Raw genomic sequence first — 22,657 nt, forward strand, 5'->3', positions numbered from 1 at the left:
GCACGCAAGCTATTATGCCGTGTACATCCATGAATGGAGTTCTATAAACTTGTCCTTTTACGTGTCCCCACAAATGAAACTCTGGTTGTTTAGATCCGGAGAACGTGGAGGCCTGAACATTGCAACTCTACGACATGTCCATTTCTCTGAAAATGCTGCATTAATTCATTACACAGCCTGGCACTGCGCCGCCATCCTGAAGCCCCAGCTGTCGCCGAACACCAACTGGGACGTTTTCTAATGCATCAAGCAAAGAATTGCAAATAAATATACGATACAGGACCGCATTCAACTTGTCCAGCAACAGATTAGTACCAAAAAGCACTCATCCCACTCCAGCCTGCAAGTTTCTATAAAAGTATGCCTGATAGCCAAGTTCACGGGTGACACGTGGGTTATGCTCCGACTAATAACGTCTGTTGCGAAGGCTGAAAATACCTTCATGAGTGAAGCTACATTCGTCAGTCCATATCACGTTAGTTGTAAAACGTTCGTTATCTTACACTTGGTGCAAGAGCCATTCACAAATCTGCTCTTTTCTGCTGCTGCTGTTGAGTTAAAGTGTAATGACATGGATGCAGTTCTTCATCGTACAACACATCAACAACCTGGTTTCGTGATAACTGGAGCTGCCTTGGAATATCACGGGTACTTCGCCAAGCTGATTGGTAAACAGATTCGAGAATCTCGTCCTCTGTGGTGTACGTCTAGTCCTTGGACGACCTCCATCCGTTACTTGTGGGCGAAGATTACCGGTTTCCCAGAGTCATTGTTCCATGCTACAGAAAACATTCTTATCGGGATGACGCTCTTGAGGGTACCGTGCAGTATACGCACGAGCAGCAGAAGCAGCATGGCTATCGGATACATCCAGCAACAAAAGCCTATCTATGTAATCATCGTTTGTGTACTACATCGGAAAGCACCACAGGAACTTGACAGGATCAATTACAGTTGTGCACTGCGCGATTAGTAGACACATGCATGCAGTTTACTTCATCTCACTGTCATGTGATAGGCTGTTGTCGTGTGACAAAATGATGTCGTGCTTATAAACGACGAGAACTAGAGAACGGACGGCTCAAAAATGAAAAGAGAAATCTAGCCATAGCTCCATAGCGAATGGGCGTTTGATGTCCGAAGCAATATACCCAGTGTGATACGATGGCTGATACTGTAGTGCGGGGCGTACAGATTCCTTTGTACATCCCGATGCGGTGCACGATATGACAGTGTATTGGAGCTTCTCGTTTTCATACATGTCTTTAAAAATACACCCCATCTGATGTTGCTACATAAACTTTTGTCTTAAAAAAAATGTCATGTGACTAGGGCCTCGTGTCGGGTAGACTGTTCACCGGGTGCAAGTCTTTCGATTTGACGCCACTTCGGCGACTTGCGCGTCGATGGGGATGAAACGATGAGGACAACACCCAGTCCCTGAGCGGAGAAGATCTCCGACCCAGCCGGGAATCGAACACGGGCCCTTAGGATTGACATTCTGTCGCGCTGACCACTCAGCTACTGGAGGCGTACAACTTTTGTCTAGAATCTAGATGACGAATCCTATGTCGACGTCCAAGGGTGGCATTTTTTATTCATCCTATACTTTGTAATCATTCAGACACTATAAATGAGACGTCTTTGTGAAAATATTAGAATGTACTCCGTAATTCTCTAGTGTCAATCATGAGTGCCAGGCTAAAAACAAATTATCAGTGGTAATATCGTCCAGAAGGTGGTGAAGGATAAGCTCTAGGTTCTAGAAACTACTCCGCTCAGTTTTTCGGTGAATTTAATCTCTTGGGAACAAGTTATCGGAGAAGGATTCCTGACCTTCACTGCTTACATATTCGCCCTCACAATCATATTCCGCACATCAAGACGCTTCATTCGAACCCAAACTCGATATGATAAAGTCTATGTTGTATGAATTCATGTAAACGATATGCGATTAACAAGTAAGCGCACAGTGGTTGAAATACTCGACCCTGGTGTACACACATACATTCCAGACACGACGGTCACTGGAGCTTTTAGTTCGGGAGAGAAACTGTACAATGGGACGCCAGTCCCTTCAGAGGACAACCCAGCCTATGTCGGCCGGTGACTGCCCGTGTAGTGGACAGCTTGGGCCCGAGTGAAAGGGGGGAACAACCCCGTGTTCGGCTTAAAAGTAAATTCCGCTACATTGTGTGAGAGCGGCCAGCCTACGCATTTTTACACATAGCACGCAGATTCAGAGATTTTCACGGGGAGACAGCAAACGCCAAACGCCAATGCGACAGGTTTCCGGATTGGTCGCCTTAAACGAAACGTCATTCTCCAGTTTTACAAGTGCAATGCTGATTGGGAGACGATATTTCTGACGCCTTGAGCTGAAGTAATAATGGAAGAGACCAAAAGGTATACCCCTTCACATCTGGCGTGGAGAGGCACCGTTCTGTTGTCGCTCTTGGAGCGAGGAACAAGTCTCTCCTCAGTACTTCACTGGCAGAGCACCTCTGTCGAGAGCAAATCGAAGTGCTACTCTATATTGAGTCCTTGCGATTAAGCGTTGTTCACTGTGTTGGCCGACACACTTATTGTGCGGTGTAAACAGACAGTTATAGTTAAACTCCTGCGAGCGAAGTTTGAGTGGCTCACGGTGGACTGGTTATCTGACCGGTGTACCACGCCAATAGTTAGACTAGAGGCGAATAGGAATCCTTGACTTCATCAAGGCATAGGGAGAGTTTGATTGGCGAAGGGCAATCCAGATAGAACGAGAGTTATCTTATTTTTCAGCATCGAGTGGCACAGACAGCAGTCATCGCAGCTTACAGTATTGTGCGCTACAGCTATTGCGAGCCCCATATTTCCTCCACAACAGTACACTTCACTGCATTTCACATGCGACAGCCTTGACCGTACCTAGCAACATTTTAAAGGATAATTATTCAAGTTGAGTAGGCGCGTCTCACAGCCATTCTGCCAAGTCGACAACTATCTTAAACTTTGTATAGAAATTTCATTAGAGAATCCTATTCTTGAGAGGTAACTTCACATTTCGAAAAGAACCAGGATATAACATGTTCAATTCATAACTAAAAGTGCCATTGTGATTTATCAGAATTTTTGCAAAATAAATAATAACTTTCGTTAGTTTCATGTTTTTCTTACACTAACTACCACTACTCCAGTACCCAAGTATCCCACTAATTATGTAAGAAATTTTGTGAATTTTTGTGTCATTTCCTTACAGCGGACGACTCCAGAAGATATTTATTGCTGAAAGTTTTTCAGGCATTTCTCTTTAGAACGTTAGGAGCGTCTGTCTGACTTCTGCAGTAGTGTGGGGGTGGAAATTGCATCTTGTAGGAACCACAGGGTAAAGGGTACATCTCAGATTAATTCACTGCGCAGAGTAACAGATCAACCCCACACCTCCGAACATACAATAGACTTTTTGCCCACACTGTGTATCCGTATCGCCAAAAACGTTTCCGTTGCGAAACGGTATCTACATATGGTCTTACCTGTCTGTTGTAGCGTCGCTGCTCTATGCGTCGTACGGGTCGTTCATGGGATGGCCCGCGCCGACTCTGCTCATCCTGGAGGCGGAGGACTCGCCGGTTCCCCTGACCGCTGACGAGGGCTCGTGGCTGGCGTCCATCAACTCGCTCACCATGCTGGTCGCCATATTCGCCGCCGGGTTCGCCGTGGACCGCGTGGGCCGGAAGAAGCTGCTGCTGGCCGCCGCCGTGCCCCTCCTCGTCTGGTGGCTGATGGTCGCCTTCGCAGAGTCCTATGGCATGCTGCTAGCCGCACGATCCATCGGCAGCCTCAGTGGCGGACTTACCAGCACCACGGCGACCATCTACCTGTCCGAAATCGCTGACGCCGACATACGTGGTGCAGTCATAACTATTCACATGGTGCTGATGAACGGCGGGACTTTGCTCATCTACTGTCTCGCTCCTTACTTGTCTATTACAAATACCGCTGCTATTTGTGCAGTATTGCCCGTTATTTTCTTCATCTCCTTCGTATGGATGCCCGAATCACCGTACTTCCTTTTAATGCGAGGCAGGGAACAAGACGCTATCAACACACTTTTGAAGATAAAGGGAGATCTCAGCCCCGAAGAGCTAAAGGCAGAACTGGACATGATGCACGACAGCATACGGCGGAAGCAAGAGACGAAAGGAAAACTCAAAGACCTGTTCACTATACCAGTGCATCGTCGGACACTGCTCATAACAGTAGGGTTCATTATACTGCAAATGTCCACCGGGGCTATAGCACTGATGACCTACACGAACTCCATACTCGAAATGAGCGGCAGTGAACTCGATCCGAACTTGTCTTCTATAATGCAGGTCGCTGTCCAGCTCTTGTCGAGTGTCGGTGCGTCGTTAGTGATTGACCGGTTCGGTCGGAAGACCCTCGCCATGGTGTCTTTTGTAATCTGTGGCGTCTGCGTCGCTGTTGAAGGCGCCTACTTCTACATCAACGACGTCCAAGGAGACGTCCCTTCCGCTTTCGCCTGGGTGCCACTCGCTGCCTTGATTGGCTTCCATGTAAGAAACAGCTATTTTTATATACAGTTAAGCTAGAGCGTAAGCATGTTACCGTAACTGTTTACACATGTTTACTGGAGGACAACTTCTCAGGATAAATTTCTGATGGATTACACAAAATTCCTCGATTCCCTTTTTATCCACTTCCTCAGGTCATAAAGATTGGAAATAGGTTTTCTGGCTACTTTATTTAATCGTTGTATTTGACTTAACTTTGACTTCAATGACGCCAGAACAGTCGGCCCCTGAAACTATGTCTTGGAAAGTAGTATAGACAGTGTTTTATTGATCGCTACTTCTTCTCCACTCACATATGCGTTCCTACGAAAACTGTGTGTCTTATCCGTACTTTTTTCGCGGTTGTAAGTCACTATTTTTATATGACATCGCATTTGTCCCCATACTGAATTTTACTAAGGGATTCTGAGCATCATAGCAATCTTTTTCATATAGCGAGTTGCCAGTGACACTCCCTCCTCCCCTCCCACCCTCCGCGCCCCCATTAACACCATCACCACCCCAGACTCTTTAAAAAATTGAGTTCTGTTTTAACAATAGTTAGTTTTTCACATGCTCTCCTGAACTATGTTTCTCTCAATGACAATTTTGCGGGTACAATCAGCGCAATATGTGTATACTGTCTGAAAAATATGTTGTGAAGAGAGTTAGCAGTAAAGAGTTAATAAATTGAAACGACATGCCTGATGGAGAAGTTTTACTGCAGTAATAGTGAAAATGTAGCAATCGAGAAACTTTCTTCCCTTCAATATTCTGTTTGAGACGTAAGCTAGAAAAAGTATTGGAAAGGTTTTAAATTATGCGCAAAGTTTATTGAAAGTTAGATACTGTATCCTAGGGTGAAGTATGATAGGCTTTTGAGTTATTTTTCTTTGAACATCATACCCAGCGAACAGTACTCGAGCTGGCGCAGTGGTAAAGACACCCAGCTGACCTCTTACGCATCGATCCCTTAAACACAGGTATACTGGGATGGTACTCTCGCTCACATCCCAGTGGATTTCTTATCCTCTACTTCGCCGTCCGAGCAACAGTTCCGTCTGTAAGAAGCTATGCGTTCACGGGAAATTAGCCTCTTACCTTTCTCTCTATCCTCTTTGAAAAGGGCTGTGTGACAAAATATGTCTAGACACTTCAGGTTTATCGCTAAGGCTGTAACCGAACGTTACAATACATAGGAGAACGATTCCGAAACTCTCTGGGAACATAAACGAAAAACTCTGGGATAAAAATAGTAACCCTTTAAAAAAAATCAACTAAACAAATCGTGTTTAAGATTCCCTGTACTACGTTTCTGCTACCTACGATAAGCGCCTGGCTTGCACGTCAAAGGATAAAACCGAGCAAGGTGATGTGGTGATTAGTCATTGGACTCATATTCGCCTAAGGACAATGACAGGACGATTTCTTTGAAAGTCCATGGCCCATTTCCTTCCACATCCTTCCTGTGTCATAATGTGAACCCTAATCTTCCTTGCCTCGTAGGACAAAGTAGGTGACTGTTGACCCCGTATAAATTATGACAGGCTACCACTCCTTCTGTCAATATGAAGTTGAAAAATGATTCCGCATCGGACCTTTTAGTCCACTGCCCGAGTAGGCATACGTTTTACTGACACAGATGCTGAATGTGGTTTTAAAAGTTATAATTTTTGAACTGATGATGACAGTAATCGAAATGACTGCATTAATAAAGAAATATATTAAGAGATGTTGACGGCTTTATTCACAAGATATCGATATTGATCCCAGATTCATTCAATTAAATCTGCTTCCTTCGTGAATATAGTTAAAAAAAATTATCGCACACCTTCAGTGTATAGAGCAGAAAGAAATCTTAATACACCACACAGTAAACGTATCCTCTAGCGAACGTTTCCAGAGTGGAAATATAGATGCCGACCTGGTAGTCTATATGCAAAAGGAAATCTGTGGTTGCCAGATCTTGGCTGCGGTGACTACAAATCCGACAGGCTTAGTAGTGGCCGCCTCTTCGGGTAACTGAGAAAGCACTTTGACTGTAGGTGAGCTATAACCGATACAGATTTTCAATGTGCCCTTTTGGGCAGTGAAATGTTTTTAACTTCGTGCTACATCGATACCTTGGTGTATACATGAAACACACTTGAGCAAGCTTCGTAACTAAAAATCGATAATTTTTAGTTGAAAAAAAATTCGTTTCTCATTTCGCGGAACAGGCGTTAAGACTTACGTCACCAGATTCTCTGCACTACTCTATTCAGCTCCTCATATACCTCTCCCATCTACGAAATTATAAGCTAATGGAAATTTGAGAAGTCGTGTACTTTCCCCCCTCTGTACTAACTAATGCCACGTTTTTATTTCTTTTACATTCAATCGCTACTGCTGTCAGCTCGTGTCGGAGAGTTTCGTCTACTTTTTAGTTTAATAATATCTTTGTTCGCATGGGTCACATTTCGCAGAAGCTGTTGAATCGAAATTATTATTGTTTGTTTGCCAACCTTAAGTTAACTGCGATTTAAGAGTGGTCATCCTGTAAATATGGTGTACATAAAACATTTAAACATTTTGTTATTAATAGGTTAGAAAGAGTTTTTTTCTGTGCAAATTTGGTGTGCAATTTTGCCTCTTTTGCCTCTTGTTTGCATGTTTTGAATTCCGATGTTATTTATTTATTTTGTTGTTAACCGGCCTGAACTGCAAAGAGGATTTTTCGACTTCAGTCTCCGGTAACAATAAGGGGAAAACTGTGGACTTGAGAATATGTATCCGAGAGGAAGAATCAGCAACAGTAAATACATTATGTATACCGTATTTCCAGAGTGACCAATGAAAATAATTCGTACTGTAAATAAAAACGAACGGGCTGGTGAATAACGCTGAAACTGCAGTAAGCTTAAAACGAGGAAAGACCATAATAATTGATTCTATAGTGGTTCGCATTCAGTAATTTGATTTCTGCATGAAATTTCCAAGCACGACTCACAACCCACCCTCACAGCTTTATTTCCTCCATTACCTCAACTCATACTTTCCAACGTTCACTTGCATACCTTGCGCGACTAGCACTAAATGGTTCAAATGGGTCTGGGTACTATGGGACTTAACTTCTGAGGTCATCAGTCCACTAGAACATAGAACTACTTAAATCTATCTAACCTTAGGACATCACACACATCCATGCCCGAGGCAGGATTCGAACCTCCGACCGTAGCGGTCCCGCGGTTCCAGACTGTAGCGCCTAGAACCGCTCGGCCACGCGGGACTAGCACTCCTGAGACAAAACATATTGTTATTATTTTCATGGGTATACTTACTTTCAGGAATGCTATGCCCGCAAGGAGAACTTCTGTGCAGTTTGGAAAGTAGGAGATGAGGTACTTGCCAAAATAACGTTGTGAGGGGTCGTGTGTCGTTCTTGCATTGCTCAGTCGATAGAGCACTTGCTTGCGAAAGCCTAAGTTTGCGGGTTCGAGTCCAAGTCCGGCACACAGATTGAATATGACAGGAACTTTCATACCAGCGCACTCGCCGCTGCAGAGTGATAATTCATTTTTCATTTCTACATTTCGTGTTTTACTTAGTGCTATTCTTAGACGTAGCCAGTATTCACTCCCATGAAGCTCTAAATTAGACTCATTTTTTAAAAAAATTCACTTATTTTTGTCTAATTTCATTTTTCAACATATTTTGAATGGTGCAACTTATCCTTATGGAATGGGTCTCTTTTGCTTCTAGACAGGCCTATTTATTAATGTCTACGACAGGCCAAACAGCTAAAGGAAGATATTTGTACCAGTATTATCCTACCAACGATTGATTTTGGTTCCGACCAGATCGTTGCCCAAAAATCACTATTCTAACTTTAGTTTTAGAGATCTCAGCACTGCACTGATTCAGTAGATGATGCAAATGGTGACGTGTGTATTATTAGTTTCATTCCTTTCACCAGCGTTTCAAGGCGTTATCTGCATAAACAAAATCATGTAAAATACCCTCTTTTAGTACTTTGCTACCCTTACGTTCAGTTTCATTCAAATTTTGGGTAACATATTTAATACGTAAATTAATAAAAAGACTAGATGATATTGGACGGACACCCTTCGTTTATTAAAATTTTCGTTATTCTTTATTTTCCTGTGTTAGTTAACGGTTTCAATTTTGTGCGTAGACTCTTTAAGACTCTCGTTAATTTGCTGGGATATTTCTTATTTTGGGAAAAAAAATATCTTTAGTCTATGACGGCGCTTTTATTTTGTTTAATGTCTACCAGTTTCTGCAACAAGCGCCATCACCAGGCCATCCGATGAACAAAATCATCATCGTACATATTAAAATTACACTTAAAAAAAAAAAACCTTAGAAAACACAGTCTGCCCCGTACCGCTGGCATGCAGTCGTCACCCTTGCTTACCCAAGTAGTTGCATCACATACCATTTGTTATACTCTGTTACCGCCCAAGCTTAATTACTTTTCTTTAGGCAGGTAGCTCACTCGCACAAAATTTCTGAAAGGCCAATGTTTTGCTCCTTCGACTGTCTATTTTATAGTAATTATATTTTGCAAATTTGTAGTTTGTTCCGATGGGACTAAACTGCTTAGGTCATCAGCCCCTAGGCTTACACACTACTTAATCTAACTTAAATTAACTTATACTAAGGACAACACACACACACACACACCCATGCCCGAGGGAGGACTCGAACCTACGACAAGGGGAGCCTAGCGACCGAGACCGTGCGGCTAGTAATTATAATCACTCTCGAAAGTGGAGTAAGCTGTCATTTCAGAAATGTTCGAAGACTGTTTCTATTTATATTATCAAATAGTTTTACTGAGTCTACAAGGGATGCAGATAAATTTTTGATAACAGGGTGTATGAATTGAACATAATTTGTTCCAGCCAAAGCTTGTTGCTCTAAGCAGCGTACTTTCTGATCCAGCTAGCACAAGACATTTGTTGAAGCTGAACACTTGAAACTACGTCTGCATGTAAACACACTTACCTGTCTAGTAGAGGATTCATCGAACTACCTTCATACTATTTCTCTATTATTCCACTCTCGAATGACACGGCGAAAGAAAGAGCCGTGCTATCTTTGGTTTCCCTTATTTCATTATGATAATCGTTTCTCCCTAAGTAGGTCGGCGTCTTCCACCTCAGATCCCATAACATGCCCATGACGCTCTCTCCCCTATTTCTCGATAATATGAAGCGTGCTGTTCTTCTTTGAACTTTCTCTCTGCAGTCTGTTAACCATATCTGGTAAGGATTCGACACCGCCCAGCAGTAATCCAAAAGAAGACGGACAAGCTTAGTATACGTAGTCTCCTTGAGAGATCCGTTGCATCTTCTAAGTGTTTTGCCAATAAATCGAAGTCTTTAGTTCGCATTCCCCACCTTATTTTCTATGTGTTATTTCCAATTTAAATTGTTCGTAATTGTAATTGCTTGATATTTAGCTGAATTTATATCATTTGGATTTGACTGATTTGCCGTGCAACCGAAGTTTAACAGATTCCTTTTAGCACTCATGCGAACGACCTTACACTTTCCATTATTTAGGGTCAATTGCCAATTTTATCACCATACAGATATCTTATCTAAGTCGTCTTGCAATTTATTACGCGATAAATGACAACATTATCCACAAACACTCTAAGACGGCGATTCTGATTGTCTCGTAAGTCGTTTATAAAGATAAGAAACAGCATAGGGCTTATAACATTTACCTTAGGGAACGCTAGAAATCAATTCTGCTTTACTCAATTACTTTCCATTAGCTACTACGAGAAAGGAAATCACGAATCAAGTCGCATAACTGAGACGATATTCCATAAGCACGCAATTTGATTTCAAGCCGCTTTTGAGACACGGTGTCAAAAGCTTTCTGGAAATCTAGAAATACCGAAACAATATGAAATCACTTGTCGGTAGGACTCAACACTTCGTATGGGTTAAGAGCTAGTTGTGTTTCACAAGAATAGTGTTTTCTAAATCCGTGATGACTACGTATCAATAGACCGTTCTCTTCGAGGTGCTTCATAACGTTCGAACACAATATATGTTCCAAAGTCGTGCTGCATATCGACGTTAATAATATGGTCTTTTCTTAAATATTGGTGTGACCTGCACAGCTTTGCAGTCCCTTGGTACGGATCTTTCGTCGACCGAGCCATTGTATATGATTGTTAAAATGGAGCTATTGCATCAGCATGCTCAAAGGAACCTAACTGGTACACATTTCGGACCGAGGATGTCTACTTCTAAGTTACTCATGTTGGCAGCTGCTCTTGATTCGAATTCTGGAATATTTACTTCGTCTTCTTTGGTGAAAAAACTTCGGAAGGCTGTGAGGTGTGTTTGGTAATTCTGTTTTAGTAGTACTGTCGCCGATAGTATTTCCATTGCTATCGCGTAGAGACCATATCCGTGATTGATTCCCTTAACCATAGTTTTCTATCATGTTTCCTGGACAAAGCTTTACTGTTAAATCAACAACGCTTGAAATACTGGAATGTTATTAATTAGTCAAAACAATAAGGTGCAGCACATACACAGTTCTACAATGCGGCAGTCGTTATGTGACACTATGAGGCACGTTTTTAATAATTAAATCCGAAGTTTAAATTTTTTAACTCTTGTTGACGAACGGAGGACATGATTCAATACACATCCTAACAAGTAGATCAGTAATTATAAAGAATACACTGATGAAAAAGAAACATAAATTAATTTCATAACGCTTATGTTTCGCCAGATATCGCATTTTACAGTAAATGTATAAATACGTACTTGCAACATCGGTACAGCTTCGCAGAAACCATTGGATCAACCACTGAAAAATTCCTGGGCTTTCCTAAATGACTACCATGGGCGCAAATACTTTGCTCCCACCTATTCATCGGTGTTGACTTGCGCGTTCTCGTCGCTGACTGACCCTTTTTGTGTACCATAGCTCCACAACGGAACATTTTCTATCCATGGTTATGCGACAGTTTTGCTTCCTTGGACGTCTCTCAAATCCAGTTGCTCTCAAATTCGAGGAAATGTGCAAGTTACTTTCGCATTCTTATTCGCAACCATTTCATGTTGTCGCATCGCGACTCGAATTTCGTAATTACCACAAACGGCCTGATCAATCGTATCGTTTCTGGATGATTGATTTACAAAATTTTAAGTCGCAGATGAGATATCAGTTGTGCGAACCCAGAATGCAAAATGCCATATGCCGAATCTTCAATTAGAGACGTAGTTGTCTAGTTGGCTCCCCGTCTGAAAGTAGGCACATCAGCCATCAAACTAGACATCTCATGTTTGGAAGATTTTGGTAATCGTGCAGTCTTTCGAAATCGCGTAGGTGGAAAACGGGAGCCTCATGGCCCCACCGGAAGTAGCACGGCTGTCTCAGGAACAGGAAATACCCGACAGCAGCCAGTAGCATATCTTTGATGTGTGCAGCGCGGACTTCCGTCTTGACCAGACAGCTTCACAGTACATGTAGAGTTTCCAGGTAGTTGCACACACTGCACTCATTGTGGAACATAATGAGCATCTCCAAACAGTCTGCCGTAAACCTGCAGTATGATCAGATCCATTTTCCCACAAGCATCCCAAGGCGGAAAGGATTCTCTCAGACAGTCCTTTAGCTAATAAGCCACAACTGCAACCAAATATATCAGTTTAGAGGTGGACACAGGAGCTACCATTTCCTTGGTAAACCTTCAAACATATGCTCATCTAGGTTTCCCAGACTACGCCCAACCCTCCCGCAATTGCGATTCATCTGACATGATCCCGAACACTGGTTGCGTACAGTGACAATTCAGCTCCTGCGCCCCCCCCCCCCCCTCTCCCTCGTCTGGTGTCAATTCTCAGTCTCTGATAATCTCTATTTGTTGTCTTTTGTCACTCAGCTCGAAACATTTTCGGTCTGGATGCCTTTGTATCGTCAATAAAAGACGAAGTTCTGATTGACTCTTCCAGCAACTTGACGATCGCTTGTGCCACATTCACACTTGGCACTGAATCTGGTCTGGAAAGCGCCACAGATTTCCAGGCTAATATCTCCTCGCGATCAGACGCGGTGCCTCATTTCTGCTGATCACAGCAGATTCAAGTCTCCTTATACACAGTCGTTCAACAGGTACTCGATCTACTACATGAGGCTGGTGTTAAAACAAACGCTTGGTCTACACCCATGGCGGTAGTGCAGAATCTCAATGGCTCTCCGACTATGTGAAGACTAAGTCAATGATCAATTCCCACGCACAAGCAGAAACCTAACCTTTACAACGTCCAGAAGACATCACAAGGAGGTCGACATTGCTGACACATATTTGCAAGTACCGCTAATGAGAAGTTGCAAAACACTGCAGATATTACCACTCACTTTGGCCTGTAATAATACAAGCGATTACCTTTTAGGATCTCTTTCGCTTCAGAAATCTTCCAAAGAACATGGAACTGTTAACCATGTCTATCCACACTTGCGCTAACTACCTGGACGAATCAATTGCCACGGAAGCTACGCATCAGGAACACCTGTGAAATGTTTGTACACTGCTTACTACATTATTTGACGCCGGGCTAAAGAGCCTTTTAGACAAATGTCAGCTTTCCAGGAGCAAGGGGAGTACATCGGGCACTTACTAAACAAAGAAAGGATCCAGCTCCCGGATCACAACATACTAACTATCGACTCCCCAACCCACCTTCAAAACTTACTGGAGCTGCAACCCTGTTTGGGAAAGGCGAATTTTTATTCGAAGTTTCTCCCACATTCGGTCCATACCACTCAGTCGCTAAAGCACTTGGGTGAGAAAAGTGTTCAGTACAGGAGGACAGGTGCTGGGCATTTTTCCTGAGCTCCAACAGTTCTGCAATTAAGTACAAGATAACAGCACAACAGACAGATGCGGATGCTCTGCCTCACATTCTCGCTGGACCAGACCTGGCCTTTGAGAGTAGTAAATGTTCTGGTTCGTTCGTTAGTTAGTTAGTTACTTTCATGTTCCGTGAATCATTTTGCACGATAAATTGTCATGATGTGGAACCAGTCATTTTATATTCATATTAATTTGTGCTACTATTTTTACTCTAAACATCACCATATACATTTTTGCCGAAATGAAAACAAGATATACAAATTGAATTAGCAATTCCTACCCACCACCTTTTACACATTACAAACATATAAATTCTTCTACGGGTGGTCAAAAATTTTTGTTGCAGCGTTGTGCACCACTTTCTGTGCTTGAGGCAACCTTAATGTTGAGTAACGAATGTCATTTTTTCTTTTGGTATTGTCATTATGTATCTCAATGTTCTTCTTGAACATGTTGTGGATTATTTACAACAGACTTCATGAGGGAATAAATATACTGTGAAACAGTAGTCATAATGCCAAAATCCTTAAACAGATGTCTACAAGATGAACGCGGGTGAGCAGCGCGTATTATTATTCTTACAGCACGTTTTTGGGCAACGAAGACCTTCTTTTTTAAAGATGAGTTACCCCAGAACATTATTCCATACGATATTACTGAATGAAAATTATCAAGATATGTCAACTTAATGATTTCTCTCTCCCCAAGACTTTCTATGATTCTACATGCAAATGTGGTGGAACTAAGTTGTTTTAGGAGTTCGAAAATGTGTTTTTCGAATTTACTCATCAATATGGACACTTACGAATTTTGAAGTTTCCACCCTTTGTGTTATTTCATCACCATGTGTTACACCTATCACTAGTCCAGTCAGTACCCAGAAGTGCAGAACTGAATATGATGTGTCTGTGTGAAATTCAGGGTGAGACCATTCGCAGAAAACCAGTCAATGATACTTTTGAGAACTTTGTACACCACATCTTCCATTTCTGTATGTACACTGGGAGTAATTACAGTACTGGTGTCATCTGCAAAAAGAACTAATTCTGCTTGTTGAAACCCAAACTGTAATTTGCTGAGGATATTATTGCTGCCAAGGTGAGATACTATTCTAGAATACATGACCTTCTCAAAACTTTTGGGTAATGATGTCAGCAGTGAAATAGGTCGGTAGTTACTGACGTCTCTCTTCTCACCTTTCTTAAAGAGGGGTTTAACAACGACATATTTTAGTCTCTGTGGTAAAATGCCTTAAGTTAGTTACGCATTATATATTTCAGACAGTACCTGACTTATTATAAGGGAACAAATTTGTAGTACTCTATTGGAAACACCATCAAAACCAGATGAGCTTTTATTCTTGAGAGAAAGAATGACCCTCTTAATTTCAGATGTAGAAGTTGCTGGTACCTTCATATGATGTCATTTTATGAGAGTTACTTCTTCAACATATTGCTGTGACATTATTCTTAAACTGTTGAACCCTATGCTTTCTACTATGTTGAAGAAATGATTATTAAATACACGTGCTACCTGTGACTTGTCGTTTATAACCCTTCATTCATCTATAACCATTCAATTCAATAGTCATGTTATCCTCTCCTGTGGTTGGTTGTCCTGTCCCATGCTTCACTATATTCCATATTTACAGTAAGAGCTGCCACCAACAACAGTAGCGCTCGCCCTGTTCCTGAGCTCTTTCAAGACCGCCCCCGTCCAGGATCGTAGCCCAGCACAGCTTCTTCGTGGGAGACACCTGCAAACACACCATCTCCTGGCCCCAAGGCCCCAGGAAACTCGGACACTGCACTCAGGGAAATATACATTAGGAACAGCAGTGTGGGCACTGTCGTACGGGGCAAAGAACATGTAGAAACCAGCAACATTCATGAGCGATGCATCACATCAGTCAACACACATACGGGTTAGAGCGCCATCATACAAAACAGCTCCATCCACGTCTAACAATTGCACCAGCATCGGAGGTACACCCTGAACTAGAAATTCAACTATTCGTAGTCCCACTACTTAATATATGTAACTTGTGCCCAAAAAAACCTGTATCAGTTTCGGTGGACACAGACATGGAGGGCTCCAGGCCGCCTCCACAGCAACAGTAAACGACAAGCATATTTCCATGACTCAGCATTATGCAGGATGCTCCCAGTTCCTCACACCAACAGTTCCCCTTCACAAACACAATGCTTCCATCCATATGCACTCATTTCAGGGGGATAGATCTGCTATCCCAGCCCAGCGAGTTTGAAAGCCCACCAGAGAGCAGGGAACTAGGCCTCCGCTCCTAGGTAGACCTGTTACATCAGCGAGCACTAGCGGAGCTGACCGCGTCGTCACTCACCATTCTGTTAGCCAATCAGAACTGGTGGCCATGCAGCGAGACAGGACTCAGTGGTGTATTCACTTCGCTATTGTGTCATTGTAACACAACGTTGGTTCTTGATCGCAGGTGCGCTCTCTCCGAATTACTCGTTGGACTTTGTGAATCTGTTTAGCTATCCCAACTTGTCCGTTTGCTCATTGTTGTCTTTTCCTGACGTTGATGGCAAGTGACCAGTCAGTCTACCATCATGGGGTTTCTCTTGAGTCGTTCCCGATTTTCGTCGACACTCTGTCACAATAATTATGAAGTGTTTATTTCTGTAAAAGAGTTTATTACCACCTCCACCACGTGGTGCTATTATTACCCCATGTAAATGCGTCGTGTTAACAATATCGATGTTAATTACCCTACATTTCTACTGTAACTGATACAGAGACATACCACTGGACTCTGTTGTAATTGTCTGTACTTCTGTTGCAGGTCTCCTTCACGTTCGGCGCAGGGTCAGTCCTCTATCCGATAATAGGCGAGATATACCACGTGTCTGTAAAGGGCGCCGCCACGTCCATCAACACGACGGTGATAGCGCTGTACGGCTTCTTCCTGAAGAAGATGTTCCAGGTGGTGTCGGACAGCGTGGGCGCCTACTGGTCATTCTGGGCCTTCTCCGTGCTGTGTGTGTGCGGCGCTGTGTACACCTTCTTCCTGCTACCCGAGACCAAGGGCAAGACGTTCGCGCAGATCAACCAGGAGATGGACGCCCGATTCGGCGGAAGTAGTCGACAACCTATTGCTGATCTCGTAAATGTGGAACCAAAGTGAGATGCAGGGATTCTAATCTTAACGAAAAGTACACGATCACTGTGCCACTGAACATCTTAGATGTCTCCAAGACATGCAGCCGTGATCTTCATTCTGTGAATGAAACAATGTAATACTTCATGCACTAGTGAGAGATCTGAACCGTATAGTAGAAAGTCACTAATATTTGCTAACTATTTTAAAAATGTTTGTAGCCTCTGTCTATGACCACGTGTTAAGTTTTTATTTTCAATTTTTGGAATGCTTTGACCTCCAAAAGTAACTGTAGGTAGAGTTTGTCACTCAGATCTGAATAATAATAATAAATCGTACGTGACTGTTATGAAAACATTTATGTTGCCTCACCGTTGATACTTATATGCACCTTAATGTACAAACAATGTTTAACAAACACAAAGAAGTGCCTCTTTAGACCAACACATGATACATTACTAAATCGCATTAAAGGTTTCTGCTCCTTTAGAGCCTTATATAAATCTCTGAGTAATCTGGATCAATGTTGGCTGCAACAAAGTTTTTCTGAGAATGATAGTTCTGGCATTTCCACTTCTAATGACGAACTTGTGGGGCTAAAAATTTTGATTCGAAGACAGTTCACTGGAAACGGGCACGATTTAAGTATATAAATATGTTCTGTTCATAATTAGTAGAAGACTTTTGATTGCTCGGACAGGAGGAAACTATCAGAAATAGTGAGGTTACTGAAATCTGGGTTTGGCAGGACAGAGCGGATCAGGTTGCGGAAAGGGGACAAGATCAGTTACTGTTAGTTACACAAGAACACGAAAACACTCTGCACGGTTTTCTCTTCAAAACAACAAAGATCAATTCACGGCTGAGGGCCCAAGTAACTTCTTAATAATAAAGTTTAAATAATTCCTTTTAAAACACAAGGATTTAGAGAAACGGCTGAAGGCCTTACTTAAATAAAATCAGAGCAGCAAAGGAAATTCTTAAAAGGCAAGCATTTACAAATTTCGGCTAAATCCCATATTTTGATTAATTCCTCGGCTGAAAGACCAGTAATATTTCAACACAATAAAAGGGAACCTTTAAGGATAAGCATTTACACAGTACAACAGAAAACCATCTTAAGAAAACTTGAAATATCTTGACGGCTGAAGGCCCAAACAATTACTCAAATTAATTAAAGTTCCTTAAGATATCAATTACACAGTACGGCTGAGGGCCATTTTAAGATTTCAAGACAATTAAAGAGAAACCTTATAGACAGCAATTTACACATTTCGGGCTGAAAGGCACATATTTTAAAACAAACGCGGCTGAAGGCCTAAATAGAGAGCAAAGAAGGATTTTAAATAAAACACAGCTGAAGGCTTGATCTTAAAATACTTCACAGAAGGTTCGGCTGAAGGCCATGTACTGAACATAGAACAGACAACAGAATGAGATTTTCACTCTGCAGAGGAGTGTGCGCTGACATGAAAGTTTCTGGCAGATTAAAACTGTGTGCCGGACCGAGACTCGAACTCGAGACCTTTGCCTTTCGCTGGCAAGTGCTCTACCATCTTTTTTTTTTTTAATTCTCATTTTGTTCACTTTTGTTCGTTGTATCTGCGCGGGGCGGACGTCGTAAGACATCCTGTTAAGTTCATTATTGATCGATTAACTCAGTTTTTTTTTATTACAGAGGGCAGCTAACCCTCTGTCCGAACACGCTGAGCTACCGGCCCGGCTAAGTGATCTACCATCTGAGCTACCCAAGCACGACTCCAACCCCGTCCTCACAGCTTTACTTCTGCCAGTACCTCGTCTCCTACTTTCCAAACTGCACAGAAGCTCTCGTGCGAACACTTGCCCGCGAAAGGCAATGGTCCCGAGTTCGAGTCTCGGCCTGGCAAACAGTTTTAATCTGCCAAGCAGTTTCATATAACAGACAAATTAATACACGGCTGAAGGCCTGGCGCAGTACTTGCGACAAAAGAAGATCACAATCACAAACAGCAGAACAGTGGCGCTCAGAAGTGTTCCAAGGGTCGGCCTAGGGAGGAAACTCTAATAACAGTTTAGGTGAGACAGGCAGCCAAGCGTAACACTAATAATCGGGTGGCAGCACGACCCCGGGACGGCTGACGAACCAACCAACTACCCAATCAGTTCCCGCAACCGATCGACTGGCTACTCCAGTACGCTGACAGCATTAAATGTTGTGGTTGGCAGGAGAGCCAACCGTGTTCCTAAAGGAGGCCGAAATGCACGCGTTTTAGCTCACGCAGGCTGGCGTGAGGTCTGGAACATGACAAGGGAATTAGAATTGAGAAAAACGGACGTAGCTGGTGGAATACTTAACTTTAATCCATTAATGACGAACGTCGCTCTTGACGGTACATGATTTACAATATCAATAGAAACCGATCATGGCGCCTTGCTAGGTTGTAACAAATAACGTAGCTGAAGGCTATGCTAACTATCGTCTCGGCAAATGAGAGAGTATTTAGTCAGTGAACCATCGCTAGCAAAATCGGCTGTAACACTGAGCGAGTGCTAGGAAGTCTCTCTAGACCTGCCGTGTTGCGGCGCTCTGTCAGCAATCACTGATAGTGGCGACACGCGGGTCCGACGTATACTACCGGACCGCGGCCGATTTAAAGGCTACCACCTAGCAAGTGTGATGTCTGGCGGTGACACCACATTAATCTGCTCAGTGGAAATCACAGAAGCTACACACAATTCCACGTAAACACTTGAACCAGGAACTCCGACAATGCTAAACCCAGTCACAGAACAAGTAGAAATGACAAGTCATACACACACAGAGTTTCCATAAGCGGCCAGCGACCAAATACACGTCACCCTATGAAACGACCGACCGAACGACCAACCAAGGTCGTCCCCATTCAAGTTATGAGTGTTGGCAACGGACAGGCGAGTCTTGGCTGACCGGAACTCACAGGAATGCCAACCCGACTCAACTCGATGTCCGTTCGGAACGCGGAGACACGGCGACCCAGGCACACTGCCTTGGACACACCCCTGCAGAGGTAACTCTTGCCCATCGGCGATGACATCTCTGCACGAGGAAGGAACCGGCCCATGTCTGGCAAGATAACCATCGGACGAGGCCCATAAACAGCCAAAAGACCAAATACTCGTCGCCCAATGAGACTACCAACCGAACGACCAACCGACGATCGTTCCCGCTCCAATCTCCTTCCGCCGGACCGTTCATGTGTGTGGCGAGCGGTGGGCGAGTACTGGCTGTCAGCGCCTCACTGGCGCTCCGTCCCCGACTCCATTGATGTCCGCTCGCAACTCGGACACGCGACGACCCCCAACCATGCGGAAGGAACACCGGCCCATTGGCCACCCGACATCTCTGCACAAGGAAGGAACCGACCCAACTGCCCGGCCCTCGCTGGAGCTCCATCCCGACTGAACCCCAGACACACGACGACCCAGAAATACTAGCGGTCGCTCCAGAGATGGTACGGCAGTGCACTTATCGATAAGCGCTGCTACTGCTACTCACGGGCAAGAAAATCAGCAACCTAGTGACGCCAGTAAATCGGATTAACAGAAAAACGAAGCGACAGAACCACAAAAACAAGATGACGAGCGATAAACGGCATGACAGCGAGCCGCGCACGGCTCAGTTATCTGTATAATCTAAAACTGGCAGAGGCTGGTGTATCTGGTTCTAAGAATGGCACAAGTGTGGATAAAAACTTTATTCGATAGCAGTTCACAGAAAATGGATGACATTTTAATAAACAAACCCATTCTGTGTTAACGACAGCGTAGTTTCCATGACAATTGTATAAATGTTTTGTGGTAGAGGAACGAAAGGCTTTCCTACGTTCCCTGCTACTGAAAAGACATTTGCCTTTTTACGGGCTGCTTTGGGTAACTTAAGCGTCATGCAATTTTTTGTGATTTTTTAAGCTTGAAACACTAACTGGTTTATGCTCTATGAATATTTGTTTATTTCGATACAACTTATGGCGTATTGGGCGGTCATCGGAAAACAACTGGCTAGTTCACAGAAGAAAAAGCAGTGCTTAAAAACAAAACCTAGAAACAAAGATACTACAACATACACAGTACCTATGGACATTAGGTTAGACTGAATCATGAAATCGAGCGCTCATCGCTAGTGTCATACACCAAAAATGTTAAATTACGGTGTTAAATTACAAGTTCAAAGATGGATTTGTGAAACACTGTACGTAACGAAAACTCAGATATTAAAATATGCACTACTGTTTGTAAAAAGTCAGACACACAGAAGTAATGGTCTGCAAGACACCACGATAAGAGGACGTGTACAACGGTGGAACCATAGTAACTGATTTAATTTGTAGAGAGACGACGTGCACGTACGCCGAACAGCTCCCTCTTTTGTGTGACCCGACAGCTCAGTGTTGCGCAACTCTTTCTGGGTGAGAAGCCGACATACGACGTGGAAACGTGTAATGAAGTGCCACTATGCCTTGCCGACATCGCATGGTGGAATATCCGAACAGGGCAGAATGATTGGTCTCCAGGAGATGGAGCTGTCGTTCCGTGACTTTGCGGCTCCTACAGTGCACGCTTCTTTAACAGTGAGGAATATGCCCAACCAGTTGAGATTAGCGCCGTACACAGCGCCGACAGCGTATTGGGCGACACAATACGACCACAGCGCGAGACGACCGCCATCTTGTCCGCTTGGCCATAATAGACAGAACCGCTTCGTCCACATTGCTGGCGCGATGTTGGAGCACTGCCACGGGTGTGGCCACGTCTGCATCGACAGTTCGACGCTGTCCTCTGTGGTCTGAACTGGTGACACGCATGCCACTGCGCCAGCTTCCACTGACCAAAACCCGTCGACGCTGCAGACTGCAATGTCCAGGTGCCCGCCGCCACTGGGGTGCTGTTGGCAAAATTTTGTATTTTATTACGAGTTCCGCATCAGCTTTTCTTACAGTGATGGCAGCATAAGCGTTAGACGTCGCCGTGGTGAACGCAATAGGGCAGAATGCATAGCGGACAAATGCCAAGTGATTCGGTCTGCGGCGCCATAACGTATAACACGCGATCTCGTTTCCTACGAAGGCAATATGAACATCTACCACTACACCAGGGAGGATTTACAGCCCGACCTACTGTCTCTCCTCCATATCCTCCACATGAGTTTCAGCAGGAAGACGCCCTGCCGAATGTGGTGAAGAATTTGAAAGCATTCTTGTAATAAAGACGGGTACCACTTCTTCCCTGACCTGCCCGTTCGCCTGTTAAGTCGCACAGTGAACATGTCTAGTATATGGTCGGTCGGAAACTTGTTCATTCAGGTCCTTGCAGCCGCAGTTGATGCTTTGTGGACGGACCTATATCCGTGCGGCATAGTATTCCCGAGAAGCATATTCTGGCGCTCTTAGATTCCATCCCTCGACGTGTAGCGGTTCTGGTTGCAGCACTTGGTGGTGCTACTCCGTACTAAATTTCCACAGTCACAACGCATCTATAGGTCTGTAATGCTAATCATTTGTGTAGTAACATATTCCTAATCGGTGGAATAAATTTCATTGCGATCACTTGTCTTGGTCTTAGTGTTTCACTTTCTCCAGACAGTATTGTTCATGTATGGAATACTGAAGGTTGCAAAGAAAAACAAAGTACGGTATAATGACCATTTGAATGTGGTACTAGTTCTTTGAAGAAGAACGTGATTAATTCAATTTAGGTCAGTGTGTGGCTGGCTGAATGGATCACATTACGCTCCAGAGAATGGATGTTCTCATGTGTAATTGTTTACCACAAGTGGTTCTGGTAGGATATGTTTCCTGTTTAATTACTTACACGCTAGTGTCTGTTGTGGACAATAGGCAGTTGGATGGAACAATAAGTCGAAAACTAGCCCGAAGTAAACGCATATTAATATAACAAAATCGTAGTTTATTTGGTTTTAACGTTAAATATGAGACTGTTCTAGCAAGGCGTGCCGAAAGAGTCGATAAATATATTTTTCGATAGGTTTCTGCAATCTCTTAATTTTTCAAATGATTTTCAGTCCCGTAGAACTCAGATTCATGACTCTAT

The 22,657-nt window shown here is 43.4% G+C and overlaps 1 protein-coding gene across 1 annotated transcript in view; it reads left to right on the top strand.

Moving 5' to 3' along the window:
• LOC126267211 (facilitated trehalose transporter Tret1-like) overlaps positions 1 to 16,725 on the top strand; it is a 95,493-nt gene extending 78,768 nt beyond the window's left edge. The window contains exons 2-3 of the mRNA XM_049972223.1: positions 3,532 to 4,562; positions 16,274 to 16,725. Coding sequence (XP_049828180.1) covers positions 3,532 to 4,562; positions 16,274 to 16,615 — 1,373 coding nt within the window. The 3' untranslated portion in view covers positions 16,616 to 16,725. The remainder of the gene's footprint in view (positions 1 to 3,531; positions 4,563 to 16,273) is intronic.
• Positions 16,726 to 22,657: the final 5,932 nt, after the last annotated feature.

This window comes from Schistocerca gregaria, chromosome 1 (genome assembly GCF_023897955.1).
Source record: "Schistocerca gregaria isolate iqSchGreg1 chromosome 1, iqSchGreg1.2, whole genome shotgun sequence".
NCBI lineage: Eukaryota > Metazoa > Arthropoda > Insecta > Orthoptera > Acrididae > Schistocerca > Schistocerca gregaria.